General features: G+C 38.9%; 1 protein-coding gene across 4 annotated transcripts in view; it reads left to right on the forward strand.

The window, feature by feature from the left end:
* Positions 1–26,414, forward strand: part of LOC137632240 (rab-like protein 6) — a 174,379-nt gene extending 147,965 nt beyond the window's left edge. For 2 of the 4 annotated variants that reach the window (XM_068364125.1, XM_068364128.1), the window contains exons 12-13: positions 5,827–5,963; positions 13,881–14,450. In XM_068364125.1, coding sequence (XP_068220226.1) covers positions 5,827–5,963; positions 13,881–14,060 — 317 coding nt within the window. In that variant the 3' untranslated portion in view covers positions 14,061–14,450. The other 2 variants (XM_068364127.1, XM_068364126.1) reach the window with 2 other exon arrangements.
* The last annotated feature ends 1,139 nt before the right edge of the window (positions 26,415–27,553 follow it).

The following is a 27,553-nucleotide window of genomic DNA, read 5'->3' on the forward strand; positions in this document are numbered from 1 at the left end:
ACTCAGGTCTCAAAACCTCTCAAACGCAAAGTCCAGACCTCAAGAGCTCTACAACCTGGTTGCAGTCATTGGATTAGCTCTGACTCTCCGCAGTCATCAGGTGACTGCACTCCTCCTAAGAGGGGTAAGGTGATGCCGCAACAGACCTCATCTTCTGTTAAGGCTTTGCCTCAGCAGACCTTAGCGTCTGTCGACCCCAAGTTGACTTTGCTGCAGTCCATGCAGTCACAGCTTGCGGTCTTAATGCGTGAGTGTCAGGCTGAGAAGGTTACGCCTCCTCCTGCGATCGCTCCGCCTCACCGCAGTCCAGTCTGCCAGGCGTACGAAGTTGAGGCTCCTCAGGATACCTTACCGCGTACTGAGTTGCCAGTTTCCAGCGGTGTGCAACAACCTCCGCCTTCCTTAAGGCAACCTCAGCAATGGGAGCAGGAAGCTTATGACTTACTTCCTCCGCTTCCGCTTGCGGTTCCACCAGCGAGGCAACAATCTCTTGAGGTACGACAACCTCTTCCATCCATGAGGCAGCCACCTCAGCACTCGCTGCAGCGACCTCAACCCTCCTCAAGGCGAGAACCTCAACACCTTAGCCTAGCACCTCAGGAACCTCAACTCGCGAGACAAGAACTGCGTTCTGCGCAGCCACTACCTCAACTCTCGCAGCTCACACCTCAGGAACCTCAACTCGTTCCTCAGGAACCTGCTACTGCGCATCCGCAACCCTTACAGCAAGCGCAACTCTTGAGACAAGACACTCATGCCAGGAGTCAGCCACCTCAACCCATGCGCCTACCTTCCTCTACTCTTCCTGACCAGTCTTTGCAGCCTGAACCTCAGGTTTTACCTCAGCAACAGAGACTTGAGGATGAAACCACAAGCGTTTATGCTCCCGCTTGTTCTGATTCTGCTGTTCAGCATACCACTGTTACATTACCTCTCACTTTGCTACACTCTGGTGATGAGGTTTCTGAGGAGGAAGCTGCGCACCTGGATCCCTCATCAGACATGGAAGAAACCAAGTCTTCTCCTCTACCCATTGACTTTCGTAAGGTCCTGGCTCTTTTCAGAGAGGTATACCCGGACCATTTTGTTTCTGCTACCCCACGCTCTCCTCCATCTGAGTTTTCGCTGGGCATGCAGCCTGTTAAGTCAACGTATACTAAGCTCGTCTTTGCTAGGTCCTCTAAGAGAGCTTTAAGAATTTTAGGAGAGTGGTTGCAGTCTAAACAGCAACTAGGGAAGACTTCCTTTATGTTCCCACCTACTAAGCTCACTTCTAAAGCGGGCGTATGGTATGCCACAGGAGAGGAACCAGGCTTGGGAGTACCTGCCTCTGCCCAGGCTGACTTCTCAAGTTTGGTCGACTCTCCTCGTAGAACAGCAATGAGGCGCTCTAAGGTTTGCTGGACCTTCTCCGATCTAGACCACTTCCTTAAGGGTGTATTTCGTGCCTTTGAGATGTTCAATTTTCTAGACTGGTGCCTGGGGGCCCTTAGCAAGAAGACCTCCCCTGCGGACAAGGACTCGGCCATGCTTTTAATGTCCTGCATGGATAAAGCAATTAGGGATGGATCTGGCGAGCTTGCTTCAATGTTTGTGTCAGGAGTTCTTAAGAAAAGGGAGCAACTTTGCACCTTTCTTTCTTCCAGCATCACACCTTGTCAAAGGTCTCAACTCCTTTTCGCTCCGCTCTCTAAGTTCTTGTTTCCCGAAGAGCTTATCAAGGACTTGTCTGCGGCCCTGATTCAAAAGGACACTCATGATCTTGTGGCCTCTTCAGCTCGTAAGACTAAGGTTGCTCCCTCAGTCCCCAGGACTTATCGCACCCCAGTGGCTGATACTCCTGCTACGAGGTTTATTCCGCCCTTTCGTGGTAGAGCCCCCAGCCGAGGAAGCTCCCGTCCAGACTCTTCCAGGAGCAAGTCTAGGAAAGGTTCCAAGACTTCAAAAGGCAAACACTGACTCTCCTCCTCTCCAGACAGCAGTAGGAGCCAGACTCAAGATCTTCTGGCAAGCCTGGGAAAAGAGAGGTGCAGACGCCCAGTCTGTCAGGTGGCTGAGGGAGGGTTACAGGATACCATTCTGCCGCAAACCCCCTCTGACCACTTCTCCCATCAACCTCTCTCCCAACTACAAGGAAAAGGACAAGAGGCTAGCGTTGCACCAGGAGGTGTCGCTCCTGTTACAGAAGAAGGCAGTGGTTATAGTCCGGGACCATCAATCCCCGGGCTTCTACAACCGTCTCTTTCTGGTGGCCAAGAAGACAGGAGGTTGGAGACCGGTGCTGGACGTCAGCGCGCTCAATGCTTATGTCACCAAGCAGACGTTCACTATGGAGACGACGAAGTCGGTCCTAGCAGCGGTCAGGCAGGAGGACTGGATGGTCTCGTTGGATCTGAAAGATGCTTACTTTCACGTTCCTATTCATCCAGACTCCCAACCTTTCCTGAGATTCGTTTTTGGAAAGGTTGTGTACCAATTCCAAGCCCTGTGTTTTGGCCTAAGCACAGCTCCTATGGTGTTTACGCATCTGATGAGGAATATTGCAAAATTCCTCCACTTATCGGACATCAGAGCCTCCCTTTATTTAGACGACTGGCTGTTGAGAGCCTCCACGAGTCGTCGCTGTCTGGAGAGTCTCAACTGGACTTTGGACTTGATCAAGGAACTGGGTCTGTTAGTCAATTTAGAAAAGTCCCAGCTCATTCCCTCCCAATCCATTGTTTACCTGGGAATGGAGATTCGGAGTCAGGATTTTCGGGCTTTTCCATCGGCCCCAAGGATAAGCCAAGCCCTAGATTGCATCCTGAGCATGCTGAAGAGGAGCAGTTGCTCGGTGAGACAGTGGATGAGTCTCACAGGGACCCTTTCATCGTTAGCCCTGTTCGTCGAGCTAGGGAGACTCCACCTCCGCCCTCTCCAATTCCATCTAGCAGCTCATTGGGACAAGGATTTGACGATCGAAGCAGTCTCTATCCCGGTCACCAAAGAGATGAAGACCACTCTCTTGTGGTGGAAGACCAATCTCCTTCTCAGGGAGGGCCTATCGTTAGCGATTCAGACCCCCAATCTTCATCTCTTCTCGGATGCATCAGACTCGGGCTGGGGCGCGACCTTGAACGGACAGGAATGCTCGGTAACGTGGAACAAGGAACAGGAAACGCTCCACATCAACTGCAAGGAGCTACTGGCAGTTCATTTGGCCCTATTGAACTTCAAGTCCCTCCTGCTAGGCAAGGTGGTGGAGGTGAACTCCGACAACACCACAGCCTTGGCTTACATCTCCAAGCAGGGAGGGACCCATTCGAGGAGCCTGTACGAGATAGCAAGGGACCTCCTCATTTGGTCAAGAAGTCTAAACCTCACCCTAGTTACGAGGTTCATTCAGGGCAACATGAACGTCTCAGCAGATCGCCTAAGCAGAAAAGATCAGGTCATCCCCACGGAATGGACCCTTCACAAGAGCGTGTGCAACAGACTTTGGACCTTGTGGGGTCAGCCGACAATAGATCTGTTTGCCACCTTCATGACCAAGAGGCTTCCTTTGTACTGTTCCCCAGTTCCAGACCCAGCAGCAGTTCATGTGGAGGCTTTTCTGCTGAATTGGTCCCATCTCGACCTTTACGCATTCCCACCGTTCAAGATCATAAACAAAGTCATTCAGAAGTTCATCTCGCACGAAGAGACACGGCTGACGCTGGTTGCTCCCCTTTGGCCTGCAAGAGTATGGTTCACAGAGGTACTACAATGGCTGGTCGACGTCCCCAGGACTCTCCCTCTAAGAGTGGACCTTCTACGTCAACCTCACGTAGACAAGTTGCACCCAAACCTCCACGCTCTTCGACTGACTGCCTTCAGACTGTCGAAAGATTCGCTAGAGCTAGAGGCTTTTCGAAGGAGGCAGCCAGTGCGATTGCCAGAGCAAGGAGGGTATCCACTCGTAGAGTCTACCAATCCAAGTGGGAAGTCTTCCGGAGCTGGTGTAGAGCCAATGCAGTTTCCTCTACCAATACCTCTGTAACCCAAATAGCTGACTTCCTATTACATCTAAGGAATGAGAGATCCCTTTCAGCTCCTACGATTAAAGGGTACAGGAGTATGTTGGCTTCAGTTCTCCGCCACAGAGGTTTGGACCTTTCTTCCAACAAGGACCTTCAAGACATCCTTAAGTCTTTTGAGACTTCTAAAGAACGTCGTTTACCCACTCCAGGCTGGAATCTAGACGTAGTCTTAAGGTTCCTTATGTCGCCTAGGTTCGAACCTCTCCAGTCAGCTTCCTTCAAGGACCTTACCCTCAAGACTCTTTTCCTCGTCTGCCTTGCAACAGCTAAAAGAGTCAGTGAGGTTCATGCCTTCAGCAAGAACATTGGGTTCACATCCGAATCTGCGACATGTTCTATACAGCTCGGATTTTTAGCTAAGAATGAACTTCCTTCACGTCCTTGGCCTAGATCGTTTGAAATTCCTAGCCTTTCCAACATGGTAGGTAACGAGCTAGAAAGAGTTCTTTGCCCTGTCAGAGCTCTGAAATATTATCTTAATAGGTCAAAACCTATTCGAGGACAGTCAGAAGCCTTATGGTGTGCAATCAAGAAACCTTCGATGCCCATGTCCAAAAACGGGGTTTCGTATTATATAAGGCTTCTGATTAGAGAAGCCCATTCTCACATGAAGGAGGAAGACCTTGCTTTGCTGAAGGTAAGGACCCACGAAGTGAGAGCCGTAGCCACTTCGATGGCCTTTAATAAGAACCGTTCTCTGCAGAGCATAATGGATGCAACTTATTGGAGGAGCAAGTCAGTGTTTGCATCATTTTATCTTAAAGATGTCCAGTCTCTTTACGAGAACTGCTACACCCTGGGACCATTCGTAGCAGCGAGTGCAGTAGTAGGTGAGGGCTCAGCCACTACATTCCCTTAATCCCATAACCTTTTTTAACCTTTCTCTTGAATGCTTTTATTGTTGTTTTTATGGTTGTTACGGTAGGCTAAGAAGCCTTCCTCATCCTTTTGATTTGGCGGGTGGTCAATTCATTCTTGAGAAGCGCCTGGGTTAGAGGTTGTGTAGAGGTCCTTTAGTAGGGGTTGCAGCCCTATATACATTAGCACCTTAGAGTTGATTCAGCCTCCTAAGAGGAACGCTGCGCTCAGTAAGGAAGATGAACTTATTAAAGGCAGAGTAACGGTTCAAGTCGACTTCCTTACCAGGTACTTATTATTTCATTGTTATTTTGAGATAACTGATTATATGAAATACGGGATACTTAGCTATCCTTTAGTCATGTACACTGGTTTTCACCCACCCCCCTGGGTGTGAATCAGCTACATGATTATCGGGTAAGTTTAATATTGAAAAATGTTATTTTCATTAGTAAAATAAATTTTTGAATATACTTACCCGATAATCATGATTTAATTGACCCTCCCTTCCTCCCCATAGAGAACCAGTGGACCGAGGAAAAATTGAGGAGGTGTCAACAAGAAGTACTGTAGTACCTGGCCACAGGTGGCGCTGGTGAGTACACCCCCTTCTAGTATAGTGATAGCTGGCGTATCCCTCCCGTAGAATTCTGTCGGACAACGGAGTTGACAGCTACATGATTATCGGGTAAGTATATTCAAAAATTTATTTTACTAATGAAAATAACATATTTAAAAGCTTAACTATTTTAATTGTTAAAAAATTTTTTGTTGAAAACTGATACGACTAAAAAAAATCTTCCAAATTTTAGTAATGAAGAATGTAGAAATGGCTATTATGTTATTGTTTGTAGTCTCATGTTAATAGAAAGAACCATTTAGACAAATTCAATGTTTTCTTCATTATTAGGGTCTGTGGGAGAGCTGAGAAAAGGAGCGGATAAAATAAATCCACAAAGCTGTAGTACTTCGAGGAGTGACAGTCCGTTAGAGTCTTCAGAGCGCAAAAAGAAACATATGAAAAAAGACAAGGATAAAAAGGACAAGGTGAGTTACACCGCTTATGTAAATTTTATATCAAAGGCAAAATATCCTTATATCTGGAGTAGGCCAATGGATTATGGTAAATATTTACAATTATAGACTTGTATAAAATGTTTATTATTCAGTAGAAATCTTGGAGTGGTGGATAAGCATGAGTAAATAGTAAAGTATAATTGTTTGGTATATTCATAAAAGAATCATTCATGCTCGAAATGTCTGTGAGAGTAAATACTATGGAGTTTGTGTTATTTTAGGGCTATTATTACTGTTTCTATGATTCATACCTGCAAGCCACTATGCTAATTTTCTCAAAATGTAAGTTTCACAACCTTGTAAATATGAGCAAGTTTTTCTCTCTCTTCCCTTTAGCCCTCACCTCCGTACTTTTGTTCTTTCTATAATTTTCCTCCTTAATCCTTTCTTTTTCCCTTCCCTTCAATTGTGCCTTCTCTCCTCACTTGGTCATTCCATGTTCTATTGTCTCCTTCCCTCCGTTATTTCCATAACCTGCACTTGATTCTACATCACATTCCACTGCACAATTCACCCCCATTACCGGTACCCTGGGATTTTACCTTCTGTGCTAAGGTTAGGTTGCTGATAATGTTTTCTTGTTTTCCAATCAAATAATTAAAATAATGTTATGTTTCCTCCACTTGCTGTTTCTTTGTTCTTAATTTTGTAAATTAACATTCTGTAAGAATTTAACTGAGAACCTACCAATAAATAGGATCATGCAGGAAAAGGCTTCCCTACAACTTTAGCCATTAATTTATTGACCTTAGCCTTGATTTTTTTCTGAAAATGAGACCAATATCTAGTATGAGAAGAATTTAGTGTTCAAGTCAGTTTGAGCTAGAATATTTTTTCCTAGACACTGTACTGTATACTTCAAATGTTTTTTTTTTTTTTTTTAATATAAAAGAAAATTCATCCTCAATATTTTTCCCCTCTTTCTCTTCTTGATCTTAAGAAATATTATCTCTAGAATATGTCTGATTATCTGTATTATATGATTTAGAATTATTACAACCATTTAGAGATAGTCTTGAAGATTATAAAAGGTGTCAGCATTGGATTTTGCGCTAACCCCCGACACTTTCGGAAGTATTGTACCAGCAAGTACTTTCACATTGGTATTTCTTGGAAACAAGGCACCTGAATCAACACTTGGATTGGAAGTTGTAGCACTAAAGCTGAAATTTCCCCCTCTAAAACACCACAAATTGTGGAAATCTCAGTCGGCAGTTGAAGGAACACTCAAGCTAGAATGATTTTTGAAACCTTTATTAGTGTGAAAAAAATCTGCAGGTAATCACTTGTGTCAAAGAAAGGGGCAATATGATTGGCTACTTTACTGTAGTAATTACTGACGTGGTTCAGAAATGGAAGTCAAGGGATGGGGTAATGCATCTGCAGTCCTAACCAATCCTTCTCTTATGGATTCAGATTGTTATACTTGAATCAGAAATCTGTTAGGCCAAAGCTGGTGCTGGTTTTTGACAGTAAACAGAGTAATGAAAAACTTGAACTTCCTCGTTCCTGTTTTCCTGAGGCTAAACTAACTAGTTTAGCTTTTCGATCTTGTGAAATTAAAGCTCTGTTGATGGACCTTGATGCTTATGGAGGTGTAGACACAAATGGTATTTTTCCTGTTTTTTATAAAGACAGCAGATTTCTTAGCTCCAAAGTTATCTGTTATTTTGTGCAATTTAGCAAAAAGAGAAGCTTTTAGCACTTGTTGGAGAATTGGTAATGTTACTCCTCTATGTAAATATGTTTGTGGTAGCACAAGTCCCACTGATTACCGCCCAATTTCCATAACTCCCATATTATCTAAAGTTTTTGAACGTCTTAATAGGTTTGCTGAAGGTAATCATCTATTCCCTAGTTTGCAATTTGGTTTTCATAAAGGCCTTGGAGCATGTGATGCCCTTCTTACAATCTCCAATGCAGTACAGAAATCCCTTGATTGTGGTCAGGAAGTTCGTATGATTGGCCTTGATTTTAGTGCTGCCTTTGACCGTGTTAATCATGAGGCCCTTGTTTTCAAACTAAAACAGTTGGGAGTGGGTGGGTCATTTCTTAGCATTATTATTGATTTTCTAAGTAATAGATCTCAAAGGGTTGTTGTTGATGGGCACCATAGTGAGTATAGGAATGTGATATCTGGTTTTCCACAGAGTAGTGTTCTTGGCCCATTACTTTTCATTCTGTATACACATGACATGTGGTTTGGCCTAGAAAACAAGCTTGTTGCATATGCAGATGATGCTACTCTCTTTGCATCAATTCCATCCCCGGAATGTAGATCTGGGATTGGTGAATCCCTTAATAGAGTTTTAGCTAAAATTAGTGCATGGTGCAAATTATGGGGTATGAAGTTGAATCGTAACAAAACTCAAAGTATGATTGTAAGTAGATCAAGGATAGTATTGATAATGTTTCTTTACATATGTATGACTCTTTTTAAAAATTTTAGGTGTGATTCTCGACAGCAAATTTACTTTTGAGAAACACATTAGATCTGTGTCTTCTTCAATTGCACAAACAATTGGCTTATTGAGAAAGTCTTTCAAGGTTTTCGGTGATCAATCTATTTTGAAGAAGTGTTTTAATTCTTTAATTCTACCTCGTTTGGAGTATATTCTCCTGTCTGGTGTGCAGTTGCTGATTCTCATCTTAATTTGTTGGACTGAAATTTACAGTCTATTAAATTTCTTATTCCTGATCTAGATATTAATCTTTGGCACCGTCGTTCAATTAGTTCATTTTGCATGTTGCATAAGATTTTTCATAACTCTGACCATCCTTTACATTCAGATCTCCCTTGACAATTCTATCCTGTTTGTAATACTAGGCAGGCAGTTAATTCTAATAGCCAGGCCTTCTCCATCATGGAGCTCAATACTACACAGTATTCTAGAAGTTTTATTCCAGCTGTTACCAAGTTGTGGAATGGTCTTCCTAATCGGGTAGTTGAATCAGTAGAACTTCAAAAGTTCAAAGTTGCAGCAAATGTTTTTATGTTGACCAGGCTGACATGAGTCTTTTTATAGTTTACAGTATATATGACATATCTGTTTTTGACATTGTTAACCCTTTTACCCGCAGGCTATTTGGAAATTTCCAACCCTTAACCCCCAGGGGGTTATTTTTTCCCAGCACATTTTGCAGTATATTTTTTTTCAAATTGCTCTAACAGCCTTAATTTTTGTTATAGAGAGGTCAGGTTGGTCTCATTCTCTTGGAAAATGCCTGAATTCTCTCAAAAAATTATCAAAAATATGAAGAAAAAAAATTTTATAGCAATTTTTTGCAAGGACGTACCGGTACGTCCATGGGGGTAAAGGGATGGCTCTTGTGAAACGTACCAGTACGTCCTTTGGGGGTCAAAGGGTTAATAGTTTATATATGACATATCTGTTTTGACGTTACTGTTTTTAGAATGATTTATTGTTAATTTGTTCCCATCATTTATTTATTTCCTAATTTCCTTTCCCCACTGGGCTATTTTTCCCTATTGGAGCCCTTGAGCTTGTAGCATCTTACTTTTCTAACTAGTGTTGTAGCTTGGCTAGTAATAATAATAATAATAATGATATAATATAATATTCTGAAACCACATGACCTATCTGTGTGGCTGAACTGGGCAAGAGCCACGAGTAACCTGGGTTAGTTGCCTTTGTTTCGAATGTATCTTTTGCCTTGGCTAAGCTTCTTGACTTACAGGTCTTCAAGTTGTTCCACCTCTGAATTATTTTTATGAACCTCTTCTGGAACTGCTTGACCTATCCTTGTGGCTGAACTGGGCAAGAGCTACATGTAACCTGGGTCAGTTGCCTTTGTTTCAGATATGTCTTCTGTCTTGGCTAAGCTTCTTGACTTACAGGTTTTCAAGTTGTTTCACCTCTGAATTATTTCTATGAACCACCCTTGGTGTTCATATTGCTACTTCTTTGGAAGTAGGGTTTATCGATATTAACCCTAAGATAATGTAACGTTCTTTTTATAGATATATGCATCTAGTAAAATAATTAGACATATTAACAGTTAATAGCAAGATTTGTTGCAGTGAAGCACCAGGGGCAATGTTATTTTAGTCTCATATCAATCTGACACACTCCGTCCTTCAGGGTCTGGATTGTGATATGTTTTAGGGCATTTTAATATGTCTTACATGAGTGCCTGGGGACAGTGTTGTAAGGAGTGCGAATGTCTCTCTGTTCCTCTCATAGAAAAGTGTTTGAAGTTCAAAGTGCAAATGAAACCTGCTTTTAGTTAAGGGAAAAACCCAGAAAGGCTAGGCTAAGTGTTTATAGTAGGGATGATGGCAATAATGACATGCCAGCACTTAACAAGTCAAGTCTTGATAGAGATGAACTTCTAAAGCTCTTTTAACGTATTAACTTCCTTTGTTAGATCTCAGAAGGACAGTGAGTCTTCTCTTGTAGGCGGTATTTCTGATCTTACCTGCCTAGTTGTTAAGCCTAACTTGACTTTGCAAGTTGGGCCTAGCAGTAATAATGTTCTGTTCAGTAAGGTTCTAGTGGTTCACTGTATAATACAGAGTTGAGATCCTCGCTCAGAACCTTAAATGATTTATTTACAACATACCCTTCTGCTGCTAAACCCTAGCATTCCCTTAATCCTAGTTGCTCTAATAGACAACTAGATTTTGAGACCAAGTTGGTAATCTGGATCCTAGTGTCCCTCTACTTGCAAAAGTAAGCACTCTATCAAGCAACTCTGTATTTCAGATTTGGATAATGTGGCATATAGCATTATTTCCTTAGCTCTTTAATGTTGCTGATTAAGATTCTGCTAAAGTTGATCAGTTGAATCATGTTTTGGATGACAGTGAGCTCCATGAGTTGACCATAGAGAAGCAAATTGCTTCAAAGCCCCAACTACCTTGGCCAAACTGAGATGTTCACGAGAGATGCAAGCGTATCAAATATAGGCTGACTGGTAACCTGCCTAGCTAAACCTTGAGTTTTATCTCACCTAGGAAGCTGCAGAGTCATTGGGGTGTCTCTTGAGGAACTCCTCTTTGGAAAGACTGAAGCCTCTCTTCTGAAGAACCTTGCAGTAAAGCTTCTTCCTCTTTAGAATCTAGGTTGTCATTTAATCCAAATGCAATTATCTAGAAAGGGCCTGGTCCACCCAAACTCCATTTCCAAAACCCCTAACTGCTGAATCTGGTCTTTCAGAGTAGATTCAAGCTTTGAGATTCCTTTGGGTAAATACTTAGTGGGCCTAGTGATCTTCAGAAATCCTTTAGACCCACATTGAATGGAGAAAAATGTACTTACCAGGTAACTATGAAAGCGACAACACTTATGGCCCCATTTAGTTTGGCCTGGTTATCACATCCAACCCTTACATACTTGATTTTTCTTTCATTCATCTGCAATGAATTCTAATTGAGAAGATCAATTATTATATTTCATTCAGAAAAGAGGTACTTTATCTCCCCTCTCTCCTAATATACAATGGCCACATATCTAAAAGAGAAATAGATTCACAAAATGACTAGTCCCAAAACTATCTTAGATAGTCGGTATTTAGTGAGACAGGTTAGGGTCTTACTCTTCTTCAAATAGGAAGATAATATTTTTATTTGAGGAATACCAAATACAAGATTTAGCAAACCATATATGATTCAATTGAACACCCCTTCCCTCCCTTCAATACCCATATTAGATGAATATGAAAGGATGAGGACAAAATGGATGAGGACAAACCTTCCTAATAAGCAGAAATACTTCTAGCTTTACCCTCATACTCTTGATTATTGGCAGAAAGGCAAATTATTGTCCTCTTGCACAATTTATCATGTATTCACATATGCATTCCTGTGTGAAAATACTAGTCCATTCCTAATTAATAGGTTATTCACTTGTTCAAAATAATTTTCTTATTGCTAATTATTACCCGGTTATATTTGTCAACACCACTATATTGGCTTGCATCTAGCTCTACGAGCTAATGAAGCACGTATTTTTCGGGACGGCATTCCGTGCATCCCATGGTCTTATGTTTGAATATGCCGTCCAAAACTTATGGGATCACTTGGATGGTTACACCTTGCCTCTATTCAACCTTAGTTGGCTAATCTACTGTGTGGAATGATGCCAGGACTCAGCTTGATTCTGGTGGTTCTCAGACGGACTCATGCTGCATGATTTCCCTTTCTGCCTTGTTGAGATCCTGAAGGAACTCCCTTGGCCCTCACTCTCATTCTCTATGGTGGATACCATAAAAGGTATTCTTCTCAAGTCGAATCATCTCTAGACCAGATCGAGGAGTTCCACTATTTCCTGGCTGTGAGAAGCTCCTCTTGGTAGCAGCAATGAAGGTTACCATTCAGACTTGAGCATGATCCTATAAGAGTTGCATCTAACAGTATTGCTGTTCTCGATACCTTATCCGATACTTTGAAAAGACCTCGGTAAAGGTTCTGACTCTCAAGACTGCCTTAACTGCCTTATATTTCTTGAAGAGGTTAGGCAAGTTAAAGAATCTCTCTGCCTTAGTCTCCCACTCTTAAGAGGTGTAGGAGTTCCTTAGTCTAGTGACATAGCACATGGCCAAACTGACCCTGTTAGGACATGACTCTAGGTTCAAGCCCTTCCCCATCCCATCTCTACAGGAAGCATGGAGGGGCACAGAGAAAAGATCTGATCGCTGGCGATTCTTCCTTAGCATGGGCAGAACCAAGAAAGAGTTGTTTAAAACAATCTCTTTTGACTCACTCCGTAATGCATACACTTCAACTGCTAAGAGTGTCTATGTAGGAGCTAAGACCAGAACTCACAAAATCATGGTCTAGTCCCCACCCTTATCTTCAAGAGGAATCTTGCAGTCAGCTAGGGGTTGAAGGATGAGTTGTGTATAAACTAGACCATCCTCATGGCCTATATACGACTGGAGTACCCACAAGGCCCTTGATGCCTTGGGACTTGGTCTTGTGGTGGCTGCTTAATTAGCGGTGTGGCTAGCCCAGATCCCATATGGGATAGTAAGCATCTTGTTTATGGTAACATATACAGTAGATGTAAGTCTGGAATAGAAGCAGTATGACTGGCCCTTCTACATTCTTTTTGTCCCTCCGACGAAGCAGTTGAAGCGCTACTCGCTGGATCTGACTTGATGCTGGTGAACTGCACTTCTGAGCCCCATTCTCTAGAACCTAGAGAGGTTCTCCTCCATCCTCCCTAGACAAGGGGAAGGATAGTGAAATGTATACCAATCTTTTGGCCATCATATGTCAAGCATATTACAGTTGGAATCGCCTTCAGAAGGTAAGGGATTCCTTTTTTGGCCACATACCAATCTTCTTGGACAGTCTATGACCTATTAGCTTATTCATACCAATGATAGACAGATAGGAGGTTGCTAGAGTAATTTCCTTAGTTTCTCTTTGGGACAAAGTAGATTGACATTTCCAGAGAAGAAAAAGAACCTACCAGTTTGGTACTATGGGGACTTCTGACCCACAAAATAGTGTCTCCCTACCTAAGGACGATGGATTTGCACAGGAACAAATCACAAATTCTTAATGTAATTTGTATTTTTCATAGCTATACAAACCTGTGTCCTTTAGATTACAGTATACAGTACTTCCCTCTTCAACTACCCTTCTCAGTTTTGAGCCGAAAGGTCGTAAGTGATCGAGACTTTGACAGGTAAGGGTGGAAGGCTCCTTGCCCTTGTTCCCACCTGTTGCTTAGCTGTTCATTAACTATTCAATGGCCGTTCAGCTTTGTGCTGAAAGCACTCCTTACCTAAATGACTCGGGTTTGTATAGCTAGGAAAAATACTGACGACTTTACAAACTTGATATATTTTAATCTTATTTTAATCCTTTTACCATTGATGCATTTATTGATTTTTTAACTGGAATTACCTTTTCAGGATGAAGAGAAGTCTGTGAAAAAGCACAAAAAGAAGAGTAAAGATAAAACCAAAGATATGGAGAGAGAGGGAGAGAAGAAGAAGAAAAAGAAGAAGAGAGATAAAGATAAAGATGATTTAGAAGAATTTTTTGGAGCCTCGCCTGAGAAGGAGTTTGACGAAGCTTATGAAGCCATCTAAATATTTAAAGGGTATTTGCTTATTTGTTGATACACTTCCACAGTACATTACATAAGTATGACTGATGAAAGTTGTCATATGTGATCCTTCCTAAATCTCTCTTAGCTATAAGTAGCAGTCCCGGGGATCAAGACTTTACTAATTTGATTCCCATGCAGCTCTGTCCCCAATATTATGCCTTGTTTGTTCAAGTAACAAGTCTAAGTTATAAAGAGATGCCATTATAAATTTTGTATATGTCTACATTAAACTAAAAATGTTCTTATAGGCTTTTGCTATTAGAAGAAGGTGGTGAGTGATAAAGTGCCTCTAGGTGTGGAGGTATATCTCAGAGACGTACAATTTGTATTGGAAGAAAAGGAGACAATTAAATTAAAGATTTATACTGTACTATTTGTCTAATTTTGAAATAAAATACTTTTGTAACTTTGAAGGTATGGGATTTGTAGGTTATTGGCACAATATTATATAATCAAAGTTTTTCTTTCTCAAGTTCAATATTGATACAATTTGAGTTGTTTAATGATTAGAATGCCAAGGGTTTTATATAAAGCCCTCAGATAAAGTACATTAGTTTCTCTTTGGTAATTCTTGGGTTAATTATAAATAAATAACATTTGTGATCTACAGTACAGTATACAGGAATAGTAATATAAAAAAAAACTAAAATTTGAAAATCCTCTAAGGAATTAGACATTAGAATTTTGTCATCTATAATGTAAGTGGGTTATATACTGTAGTATCTGTAATACGGAGGATGAAGAAATTCAAGAAAAATAAGAAATTAATTTTAACCAGGAGAAATTAAAGTAATGTACGGTAGTGTTTAGAGTATCTCATTGCTGTGAAAGATTGTTAACATCATGAAAGTGAATACAGTCCTCCTTTAACACTGGCCTGGTTACATAGCAGAAATATATGTGTATGTTGGAAACCGGGCAAACGTGCTACCCTTTTAGAAATACTCCCACACCCCTTTTTCCATATATAGCTAAAGTAGCTCCTTTGTGTATTTGAAGAAACATAATTAGCACAAAAGCTGTAAAAAAAATTAATGCTAGCATTGTGAGGGTACTTTACATATTGGAACTGCAGGTAATGCACTGCCCAATCCCATAATAGGACAAGAAAACCTGCAAATTCTGAAAATTTATAACTTTAAGGAACTTGTGTGCCTCCACTTGAATAATCAAATTTGCAAATGTTAAGAAGCGACTGTACTTAAGAGTTTCCTACAAGATGTTGCAATTTTTCCAGAAATTTTATTTTATTACAAGTAGAAAAATTTCAAAGTTGTTTGTGGCTAAGCAAACAACCAAACTCTGCATTGAACTTTTATATTTAAGAGGAATAGGTTACTGTAGATAGATCTATCTTTTGTGGTAGAATATATTTTTTATCTTTTTTATAAGTTTATTGTGTTCAGAAAGTAACATCCTGGAGGGTTAGTTGCCCTTTACTACTAAAGGGTGGGAGGGATAGGCATCAGAGTTTTAAGTTAGGGTTAAAATAATAACTTTTTGTGCTTCATATTTTGTTCCATTTCTACTCCTCTGTCTCTCTATTTACTTGGATATTCCTTTTCGGTATATCTCAGGATTGGCATGTTTTAGTAATTTTGAGTACAGTAATTTTCATCATGATCACTATGATGATAAGTCTCTAATAGTTGGTTTTGCATTTGACTTTCAGTTTTGTTCAAGTCATATTTGGTATTATTTATATTACTGTAAATAACCCCTGATGTTTATAATGCTTCCCTCTTGAAGCTGATTAAATACCTGTACAGGCATCTACCCTAAAATGAAAAATTTTGTGATTTCTTTCCTTACAAAATTCCTCCCCCTCTATTAAAGTATGGAGCTAATCTGGAGATTGATGGCAACCTTCTAGGCATGGGTACGCTATAGTTCCTTTGTCTTTTCATCTCTCCCATGTCAATTTATGAGTTTCAATCATTTTTGCTACCCCAGATTCAGATTAGGTTTTTTTGTAATATTAGGTTATTTATTTTAGTAGGAGACTTCTTTTAGAATTGCTTTGAATGCCAGTAAGAGTAGTTCAATCAACTTTGTGAAAGCCATGAGTCTTCGGGAAAGGCAGTGTTTATAGTCTAATTGTGCTCTTTTGAGCCCTAGGCTAACTCCTTGAGTTTTGTCTAGTAGTTGAAGTGTGCCACTTAAGAGAGTTCTGATGGTACACTACCTCACTCTCAATTACTTTAGGGCTTTCTGTTGCATAACCCTCACATCTTCCATGATCCAGTCTGTTCTATATGACTACTGTATTATAAGATGGAAGACCGGACTGACAGCTGGATCCTTATATCCCTCATTCTTCTGAGTAAATGCTTATGAACAACTTTTTCAAATACATATATATGACAGCATTTTGTATTACAGTACAATATGCTGTTGGAGGAGGGAAATAGAATTTTATAGAAATCTTAAAGTTTCAGCTGGTAGCTAAATGGCTGCATCATATTTTGGATGGTGGGGTGCCACAGCCCTGAATAGGCAAAGTAACTAGCTCATCTAAAATTTTCTCTCACTGTGTTAACGTAGATGCTAGGTACTGCTACTGCCGAAACAAATCTCTTGAATAGCGCAGGTTCAAAAGTTACTGTTGAAAGTAAAAAATGGGAAAAGCTTGAAGTTTTGTTTGTGGAGTATTCACCAGGCTAACATTCCAAAACAAGGATAATGCAGAGGAATAACTTGATTTGATAAGATATGTTCAAATCAACTTATTTTTGGAAGATATTGAAACAAGTTAGTTAAAGCAAGTTCTGATAATGCTTATTATTCTGTTTTCTGACTCCCACTTTTAGGATGGCTTATTCTTGATTTTACTTCATTATCATGGTAGAGTAGATAAATTATATTAATATAGGAAAGAAAATCCTACAGAAGCATTTTTTAATTTTAGAACAATTCAAGTGTCTAAGATCAAATTAATTCTCTTGAACCCATTAGTAACGCAAAGGAAAAGGAAGATTTTTATTTCAAGTTTTTTGAGTTGGATGACTAATGAAATTACCCTTGTTATAAAGTTAGGATTATAATTGAAAATCTATCGTTTGCAGATTTTATAGTTGGGGTTATTTTGAAATGAGCTAGCAGCTAGAGTGGATAGGAATGTGTTGAGGTGGTTTGGCCATGTTGAGAGAATGGAAAATGGCTGTCTGCTAAAGAAGGTGATGAATGCAAGAGTTGATGGGAGAAGTACAAGAGGAAGGCCAAGGTTTGGGTTGATGGATGGAGTGAAGGAAGCTCTGGGTGATAGGAGGATAGATGTGAGAGAGGCAAGAGAGCGTGCTAGAAATAGGAATGAATGGCGAGCGATTGTGACGCAGTTCCGGTAGGCCCTGCTGCTTCCTCCGGTGCCTTGGTTGACCACGGAGGTAGCAGCAGTAGGGGATTTAGCGTTATGAAGCTTCATCTGTGGTGGATAACGGGGGAGGGTGGGCTGTGGCACCCTAGCAGTACCAGCCGAACTTGGTTGAGTCCCTTATCAGGCTGGGAGGAACGTAGAGAGGAGAGGTCCCCTTTTTTGTTTCATTTGTTTGATGTTGGCTACCCCCGAAAATGAGGTGAAATGCCTTGGTATATGTATGTATGTATTTTGACTGTTATCTAAGAAAAATTTTCAGTTCATGAGGCTCTTAACCTTATTTTAGGTTAGCTAAATTGCTTTAACAAATTTTTTCCAATTGGGTCTCGAAAGGTGGCAGCAGCTTTTGTGCATTGTGTGGTAAGTAAGAGGAACAAGTGTACAATATTCCTTTATATTTGAGTGTCCTGGGCACAGGTACACTTTTTTATTACTCTCTATATATTGGTTCCCATATTAGATCAAATACAGATAAGTTGTAAAGCTATTAGCCTCTAGTATGCAGTCACACTTTGAGATCTTTGTTTGAACCCCCATTTTCTCCCTACCATTCAGTAACTACAGCAAATGGGAAATTATGTAATTTCAGGGTACAGTAGATGTCGGCATTTAAACAGCTTCAAGAGAAAAGCACAGTGAAAAGTTTTGCTCTACAAAGAAGTCAGACATGGTTGGAGAGATTTTGTTTTAGGCAATTGAAATTCATGAATATGAAAAAAAGAGGTGGCTTGAAACCAAGTAGGTTTATATGTTGGTACTTTTGATATAAAAATATCTTTGAATCCATCTTTATTAATATCTTCTAATAAATATATTTCTTATACTAGTCTTCATTCTTTTTATATCATGTAGTATGTGGGTTTTAAATCTCTTGTTTTGGACTGATAGTATGGCATCTCGTTAATAGGACTCATATTACATTTTTGGTTTTCATATAAAAAGTATGTAAATCAGAAGGTTCGTGACAGATGAAATTATTTGGGTTTTAAATATGATATTTTCGTTATCAAGAGATATTCTTTTATTTCTCCATTACATTTTTAGTTTCATGAGAAAGTTATTATAGTTCAAGCTGGCAAAAGATCACTTGCATATCCATAAATCTGGGAAGAACATTGAATACAGGCTATTATATATGGACATAACTAGAGCTTCATACTCATAATAATAAGGACATTAGAATTTGGTAAAATTCATCCAATGCTTTTATTCAGAATAGCACTGTAGCTCTTTATAGTAAAATTGCATAGAATGGTTGAAATTTCAGTTTTTTGTTTTATATGAATTTTAATCCTTCTTTCTTTAACTTGTCTTGATGGCTATTTATTTAGGACAAACCAAATGCTGAATAGCTGTTGAAATGAGAACTGTGATAGTTTAGGAACAGAAGTGACTTTTCCATAATACTGTAGTTCCCCCTCCCCATTCACCTACCAAATACTGTATGTATCTTTTCTTCCATATCAGTTGTGTTCATCATATGTTTTTCCAAGCACCAAATTTGCCGTTCTGCTTGTTATTGATTTATCTTTGTTATATCCTTATCATTCATATTTTAAAAATGCAGTTTTTGTGATGGTGATTTGGTGTTGATAGGTGTTTGAAAGTTGGTTTTTCCCTTGACCAGCATAGTTAGTACATTCTATTGTGTAACAACTTGTTAAGAGTTCTATTCTTTTCCTTCAGTGTTAACATTAATTTTGGCTTATGTGCTTCTTATATGTATCTGTGCTTAATGACATGATATTGATATTTCTGATTATTTCCTGAACTGTTTTTTTTTACTATATCCATCCACTGAAGTAAGGGTTTTGCAGGATATCCAGGGTTCAAATTGTGGGCTCTTGAAAATTTTATGTAGACCCCATATGCAGCCTTTTAAAATTTCAGGGGTAATGAGTTCTCTTGAGGGTATACCTGCTACAAATGATCAGGTTTGTTGAGAAATTCAAGCCAAATAATGATGGGGCTGGGTAGTGATGGGAGGGCTAAAACAAACCATTGGCCTTAGACATTAGTAGAGGAAAAGACATAGGATTAGTTTTATCTAATGGAGAGAAAAAGTAAATTTCCAAATGAACTGGGAATCTCAAGTGAATCAGTACTCCCTTGCCATTAGCCATCAATTAGTGAACAGACCTATGGAGGCTTTAACAAAATTTTATTAAGGTAAGTTGAGGTCAATGGTGATCCAGTCCATACTAGCCCAGTAGTCATCATGTTCCTCTTCATAGTATATATACGAAAAATCTATTTTAACATTGTTACTGATATTGAAATATTTCATAGTTTATTTCCTTTCCTCACTGGGTTATTTTCTGTGTTGGATCCCTAGGGCTTGCAGCGTCCTGATATTCAGACAAGGGTTGTAGCTTAGATAGTAATAATAATCACTGATTCATGCTTTTAAGACCTTGTTAGGATGAATCCAACAGACAGACAACAATATGTAATCTCAGAGATTAGTGAGTCAAGTTCATTATTTGTGTATTTCAAGTAGTTTGTCCAAGCCACAGAGTCATATTTATCCTTTGAAGCCAGCCTGAAGTAATTGCTTTCAACTGGAAGGTAAAATTGAAACAAGATAAGTTAATATTGGAAAGTTAAATAAGGAGAGACCAAAGAGAAAAAAATAAAAAATAAAAATTAAACCATCAATATAACATTACAGAACACCTGTAGTAAAGTGTCCAATGCTTAGACAGATACAGTATGTTGTAAATAGTAATTTCCCTTGAGGAGAGAGACTCGAGGAGCATGATCTTTAATGTGAGGTGGACCTTTCCTAGAAAAGGAATTCTTGTCTTTCAGGAAGCCACTGCTTGACTCTTTGCAACAGCCATTTTAAACTGGTTTGCATGCTCCTGCCAAGCATCAAGTACAATAGATGTTTAAGTTTTGCATAATACTGTATTATCTAAGCTACTAAAGATTTGTAGGCTGGTAAGTTTTCTTGTCTCTTCAAAAAGAATTTATGATACATTAGATTCATGAGACACCCTCTCTAGAATAAAGCCTCTGATCTCTGGTAGATATATATTAGGTATATACAGTATAGCGTTTGGTTACCGTATTGGCACAATTGCCCTCCAATTACCACTTTCCAATATTTTTGTCCAAAGTTTGGTGGCAAATATTTATTTGATTTACAAATTACTTGAATCAAACCCTTTAATCAAAGCTCTAGACTCATAAGGCATGGCCAGTGGGATGTTTTCTAAGTGTGATGGTAGGTGAAAATTTATGAGAGTAATAGTTAAAGTAGTTGAATAATAAATAGGGAAAGTCATAGGAAATGGATAAAGGATAAAATGCAGAAAACAGCACTCCTGCACTGCAGGTACAGATCAAAGAAATTTCAGCACTGTCTCTAGAACTCTATGCAAAGGAGAAAAGTTAAACGATATTCCAATTGATGGAGATTAGTTTTTATTGAAATTTACTGAAACTTGAATGAAAATGAAGATGTTTAAACATTTTCAGATTCTTAAGTGTCATATTTTTTCCTGATTATTGTTCATTCCTACAAACCTCTGATTCCTCCTTGTTTTCAAACTTATAGATGACTTCAAACTTAGAAAAAGATTTGAATAAAATTGAAATATCCTCATTTATTAGCTTGGTTTATTTAAGTGTGAATAGCTTGTTATGAAATGTCTGATTCAAAAGCAGGGAAATTTATGCAAATCTGTTTCAGCTTATCCTTCAGGTTGAAATTCCAGATCATCCGATAGCTCATAAGTAAGGAATTTAAAATAATTTGGAAATATGCCAAATGGAAATACAGTACTGTACTAATAAAGGTAATAGTATCTGTAGATGAGTAAGGAGGATGGTAGAAAGAACCCGTGATAAGGGAGGGTAAATGCTTGCCCTAGATTCTCATCCCAATATCCTCAATATCCCCCACTAGTTTTCTCTTCCAAATTTACTTGTTGCCATAGAGTGAAAAGCAAGAAAGTTAAATCCATTCAATCATACACATCAAGCTGGAATTTTATTGTCTTACATAGTACACCAGTATTGCTACTATTTGCATACTAGTACTGTTTAAAACATTTTCAAGCATATGATAACAGCAATCAGACATTTGTTTGTTCAGTAATACTAATCTTACATACAAATGTCTCTTTCTTCTTTACCAATTCACTAATAATTGTTTTAACTATTGTTTTGTATAATACTGTAGTTAATTTTATTTTTTTGATGTTTACAAGTATTCCAGCCCAATTTATGGTCAAACTTGCATCTAGATACAGTACCAAACATAGTGATATTTCTCCACACAATTGAAACAATCTATACATGTATCCTGAATGGGAGGTAAATCAGTTGTTGTTTGCGGATGATACTGTACTGGTAGCAGACACAGAAGAGAAGCTTGACCGACTAGTGACAGAATTTGGAAGGGTGTGTGAGAGAAGGAAGTTGAGAGTTAATGTGGGTAAGAGTAAGGTTATGAGATGTACGAGAAGGGAAGGTGGTGCAAGGTTGAATGTCATGTTGAATGGAGAGTTGCTTGAGGAGGTGGATCAGTTTAAGTACTTGGGGTCTGTTGTTGCAGCAAATGGTGGAGTGGAAGCAGATGTACGTCAGAGAGTGAATGAAGGTTGCAAAGTGTTGGGGGCAGTTAAGGGAGTAGTAAAAAATAGAGGATTGGGCATGAATGTAAAGAGAGTTCTGCATGAGAAAGTGATTGTACCAACTGTGATGTATGGATCGGAGTTGTGGGGGAATGAAAGTGATGGAGAGACAGAAATTGAATGTGTTTGAGATGAAGTGTCTAAGGAGTATGGCTGGTGTATCTCGAGTAGATAGGGTTAGGAATAAAGTAGTGAGGGTGAGAACGGGTGTAAGAAATGAGTTAGCAGCTAGAGTGGGTATAAATGTGTTGAGGTGGTTTGGCCATGTTGAGAGAATGGAAAATGGCTGTCTGCTAGAGAAGGTGATGAATGCAAGAGTTGATGGGAGAAGTGCAAGAGGAAGGCCAAGGTTTGGGTGGATGGATGGTGTGAAGAAAGCTCTGGGTGATAGGAGGATAGATGTGAGAGAGGCAAGAGAGCGTGCTAGAAATAGGAATGAATGGCGAGCGATTGTGACGCAGTTCCGGTAGGCCCTGCTGCTTCCTCCGGTGCCTTAGATGACCGCGGAGGTAGCAGCAGTAGGGGATTCAGCATTATGAAGCTTCATCTGTGGTGGATAATGTGGGAGGTTGGGCTGTGGCACCCTAGCAGTACCAGCTGAACTTGGCTGAGTCCCTGGTTAGGCTGAAGGAACGTAGAGAGTAGAGGTCCCCTTTTTTGTTTTGTTTCATTGTTGATGTCGGGTACCCCCCAAAATTGGGGGAAGTGCCTTTGGTATATGTATGTACGTACATGTATCCCCTTTCTATTTTTTTATATAATCTTAGAACAGATTTTAACCTTTTAGCAGATTCAAGTCTATTTATAAGCCTTTTTTTGTGAATTGTGTATCATCACCATGCATTACTGGTCTTTTATCACACCTTCTATCATTCCCATTATGTAGCTGTTTACCTTTTATTTTTTGTAATATGGCTCATTGGTTTTAGCCATGTTATTTTCATTTCTGTTCTACATTGTTTGATTGAGAGGTTTAGTTTTTCTTCTCATTTCAACTAAACTTAATGACCTCAGATGTTTCTAGATGACGATAAAGTCATTGTATTTAATAATAGTTTTCCTAGATATCACACAACCTGAAATGGAAAATATATTTAAGTACATCATTACTTTTACTCACATGTACTGTATCTAGAAAATTTCATATATTCTCCATTGTATTTTTAAAACCCATGTCTCCTCCGCCACTTGTGACAAATTGATAAGTGCAATAGTTTTCAGTGATGAGCATTAAAGTTGATTATTAACTCATTTTTCTTCTCGTCAAAGTTCTTTGCTTCAAGTGCAATAGATTTCAGTGCTGAACGTAAAAGTTGATTAATGAGTTAATTTTTCCTCTCATCAAGTTTACTGCTTCAAGTCCAGTAGTTTTCAGTGCTGAACATCAGAGTTAATTATTAAACTAATTTTTCTTCTTATCAAAGGTTTTTAATTTGTGCAATAGTTTTCAGTGCTGAACATTTAAAGCTAATTTTTCTTCTCATGAAAGTTCTTTGCTTCCATTACTAGTATTCCTATAGATGGTTATTGTACCTCACACAATGCACTAAAAGCATTACTCAAGGGTCTTTGCATCATATCTTTGACTTCTAGCTCTGATCTCACTTTTATCCTACTTTACCTTCGTTCCTGCTTCCTTTCTTCCATCTTGCTGTCTTAAGATTTTCAACTTTTACCACATAATGCAACTGCGAGAGTTTTTACCCCAGTTGTGCTGCAGTGTTGGCTTTATGACCCATTTTCCTTAAATTCAATCTATTCCATAACTGGTACAGTTTAATTTTATATTCTTGAATATCCAAATTGCACTATTGTTTGAGAAAAGCTACAATTTCTGTTAGGCTGGAGCAGTTTATGTCTTTTTTACCTTTCCCTATCTAGGATGTCCTGAAGTTTAGAGTAAAGCCTGTTTATCTTGTGTTCATGTCAATTTCTCAGGTATCGATAATTTTAAAGGATCAGTGTTTCTTTTTATATTAGGTTGGTTCAGAAACGTCTACCAGTGGAGACATTCGAAGAAAAGATCAAAAGGGACATAAACTCATTCCCATCTACCCATCTCGCTTGTAACCTTATAACTTGTCGTAATTTAATTATAGAAATCTTACGAGACTGCAAGTCTACAGGCCTAGTTCACTTTGTAGTTGAAAATGGGATGTCATACTAATTTTGCCTTTTGAATTGGGTGCCTGAGCTTAAGTGGTCTCACACATACATGCAATTTTAACATTTGATATTGCATGTATTGTTCCAAAATAAACAGAATTCTAGAACCATTAAAAATTTTGAATTAGTTTGCATTCCAAACTTTAATGCAGAACTATTAGAATTGTATCCTTCCTGTTTCATGAGCCATTTGTGTTTATTAAAATTTGTAGTAGTAGCTGATGACAATACAGTGTCACACGGTATTCAGCTAAGGTTTGTTTTCATTCTATGTAGCTGAAGACTCATTCAATCTGGTTAGAGAGGTTCCATATACAATAATAACTTGGTTGAATATCATTCATGAATATAGTCCTTTCTGCATAGCATTAAAATAAAAGGAAAATCTTTCATTTTATATATCACACTTATTTGGTCACATTGTATGAATTTCTTTAGTCCTGCTAGCTATAATGAACATATAGTTCATTTTAGCTAGACTGACTATAGGTTGCATTGATACAAATAACATTTGTTATCCTTCAATTATAAAAGTGAGGGAAGTATTAAAGTATTAATTTTCTATGATTCATCAGTTTTGAAGTAATTTCTAAAAAAAATTTCTATTTGTACATAAAGTAATCAGAATAAGTCATCGTTGAGTAAATGAAGGGTGATGATGTATCACATAAGTTCTATAGCTGTAGCTGGGATATTTGTAAATGGCTGATCAGAAAATGGTGGGGTGAATTAAAGTTACACTGCTGTGTGAGATTAACATCCAACTTCTTTTTAATTCAGAGGTCAGGTCAAACTATGGGATAATAACTTTCAATTCTTAGTATTTGAGTTCTGTGCTGTATAAGCAGTTAAATTTTATTCCTCATATTATTTAAAGGAAGGATCTGTGTTCCCATTTAGGTTACCATATGATTACATGAATACAAATTCTTACAAAGATGAAAGTGAATATTGTACTGTAGTACTTGTGGAGGTGAGTTGAATCTGATATTTGGACTTTTATGTTGAGAATTTATTCTATTATGGTACTTTCTACAAATAAAATAGTGACATCACTTTTTGATGTTTATTTAGGACAGTGGTCTTCGTGGAAAATTAGTTTCTTTGGTTATTGAACTTTTTCCTCTGCAATTATGAATTTTTACTTACGACAGTCCATCATTGCCAATGACATTTGATGTTCCACAAGGGATGATGAGTATAGCATGACAGTTCTCAAATGTGATGCTACTGTCTGTGTCATCTTTGCACATTGGTACGGTTTGCCAAGGCAACCCTTGACGTGTATACTTGGCCACATGTTGGATATCAGATGATAGTTTGGGATCTCAGGGACTTATTGTTTTCCATGTTTGTGCTGCCTTTTTAGGGTGAAATGTGCTGTGTGATCCTGCTCCAGTAAAGTGACCCTGTTATTAGTACTCAATTCTCCAGACCATGACATCACTAGAAAAGGTTTCCTGAGTGGTCTTTAGTTCATATAAAATTGGTTTTGAGATACATTTGTCATGAATATAAATCATGTGCTTAAGCCAGCGTAGTTTACGTTTTTTCAGGAGTAGCAATGTGGAGATGTATACTGCTTCCTATACTTTGACTTTGTTTTAAATACAGTACTTGGACTTTGGTGGTTAGCAAATACTGAAATTTTGAAAGACTTCATCGTAATTCTAAGGATAAAGGGGATAGTGATTGCAATAAGAGCCAAGGCATTTTCCATCTCTCTTCAGCTGGTGAAATAATAACTAGAATTATTCTTTCAAACCTAATTAAACATATATCTGAATCTATGTTACCAGATAAAATTCTGGGTCAGAAAGGAAAGAGGGACCATTGATATGATATTTGGTTTGAGGCAAATACTAGAAAAATGTCAAGAGCAAAGTAAATACATATACCTAGTCTTCATTGATTGATGGATTGATTTGGAGTTTTCTGGCATCCTCTTTATTGACTTTACCAATGTTTTTGGCATAATGGCCTGCTATAGCTCCTATGGAAGATGCTTGCAAAATAAGCAATTTCTCAGAATACTGTAGTTCTTTCACTCAAATATGAAAGCAGAAGTCTGGTTTGGTAGTTTGTAATTCTTGTTTTCTTGGTCGAAATGAGGTTTACATAAAGCAAGGTGACTTTTAAGTCCCTATTTTATTTAATCTTCATATCCTTAATGATTTTTTGTTCCGTAACCGAAATACAAACCACGCTATTTACAAAGGGTTATTATATTTAGCGTAGCTGAAATGGCGAGCCATTAGAATTTAACGAGGGTGTATTACCCCCGCGCTAGTTAGCGGGGGGGGGGGGGGGGAGGGGAGTGGTAGCTAGCTACCCCTCCTCCCCCTCACACACACGTGAATACTCACTTTCACTTTTGGCTCGGACTGTGACAGACGTCTCTGTCTTGGTCCTCGCTTGGCAGCCATTGTCTGTTTTGTCTTTACTTAATCGCTTACTTTTCTTTTACTCAATATATATGTAAACATGTTTTCATGTTTGTATATATATTTGAGTATAGAAATAAGTAAGTTTCCTTTTCAGATGTGTGTGTGTAGTGTACGATATCTACGTGGAGGCCTCGGCAGTTAGGCCACCACGGCGTATTTTATGGGTGGCGATCGAGTTTGACTTATGTCTTTCTCTCTCTCTCTCTCTTGAGGTCGTTCACCCTTTTACTACGTGTTTCTACGCCCTTGTAGCCTAGCTTCCTTTCCGTGTGGGGGGGTTGCTACGTCGTACGTTTGTATCAATTAGTTATGAATCTAATTGTAGTTGTTTTTTTTGTTTTTTTTTCAGCTTGTAGAACGATTCCTTTCGGGGTTTTCGTTCTTTCTTTAGTGTTCATTCATTTTTAAATTACATAATTACATAGTTACATAATTATAATTGTTATAATTCTGTTTTGGTTACAGCTCTCCTTCCGTGAGTGTAAGTGGTTGTGAGGGCACGTGCCTGTTGTGTAATTCTTGTTCCTTTCCCTCGGGATTCCTCTTCGGAGCCTTCCCGGGGGAATGAATGTGTACTAATGTTATTTGTTTTATTTTTTTTTACAGTTACCGATCTAGTTCGTTTCTGTAATATAGCAACGATGTGAGCTGTCTGGTTGAGTCCTGGGGATTCGGCTGTTGCTGCCTCCCCCCTTGTATTTTCGTCAGGGGCGTGTCTCCTTCTACTGGTAGTACTCCCGTGTCGACGGACAGCTCTCCAGTTCATTTAAGAACAGTCAGGAGGCTTGCCTCCTTGGGCGGATAACTTTCCTTCCGAGGGAAGTTTTTCCTGTCCAGGTTTGAG

The sequence above is a fragment of the Palaemon carinicauda genome, chromosome 41, assembly GCF_036898095.1.
Source record: "Palaemon carinicauda isolate YSFRI2023 chromosome 41, ASM3689809v2, whole genome shotgun sequence".
NCBI classification, from domain to species: domain Eukaryota; kingdom Metazoa; phylum Arthropoda; class Malacostraca; order Decapoda; family Palaemonidae; genus Palaemon; species Palaemon carinicauda.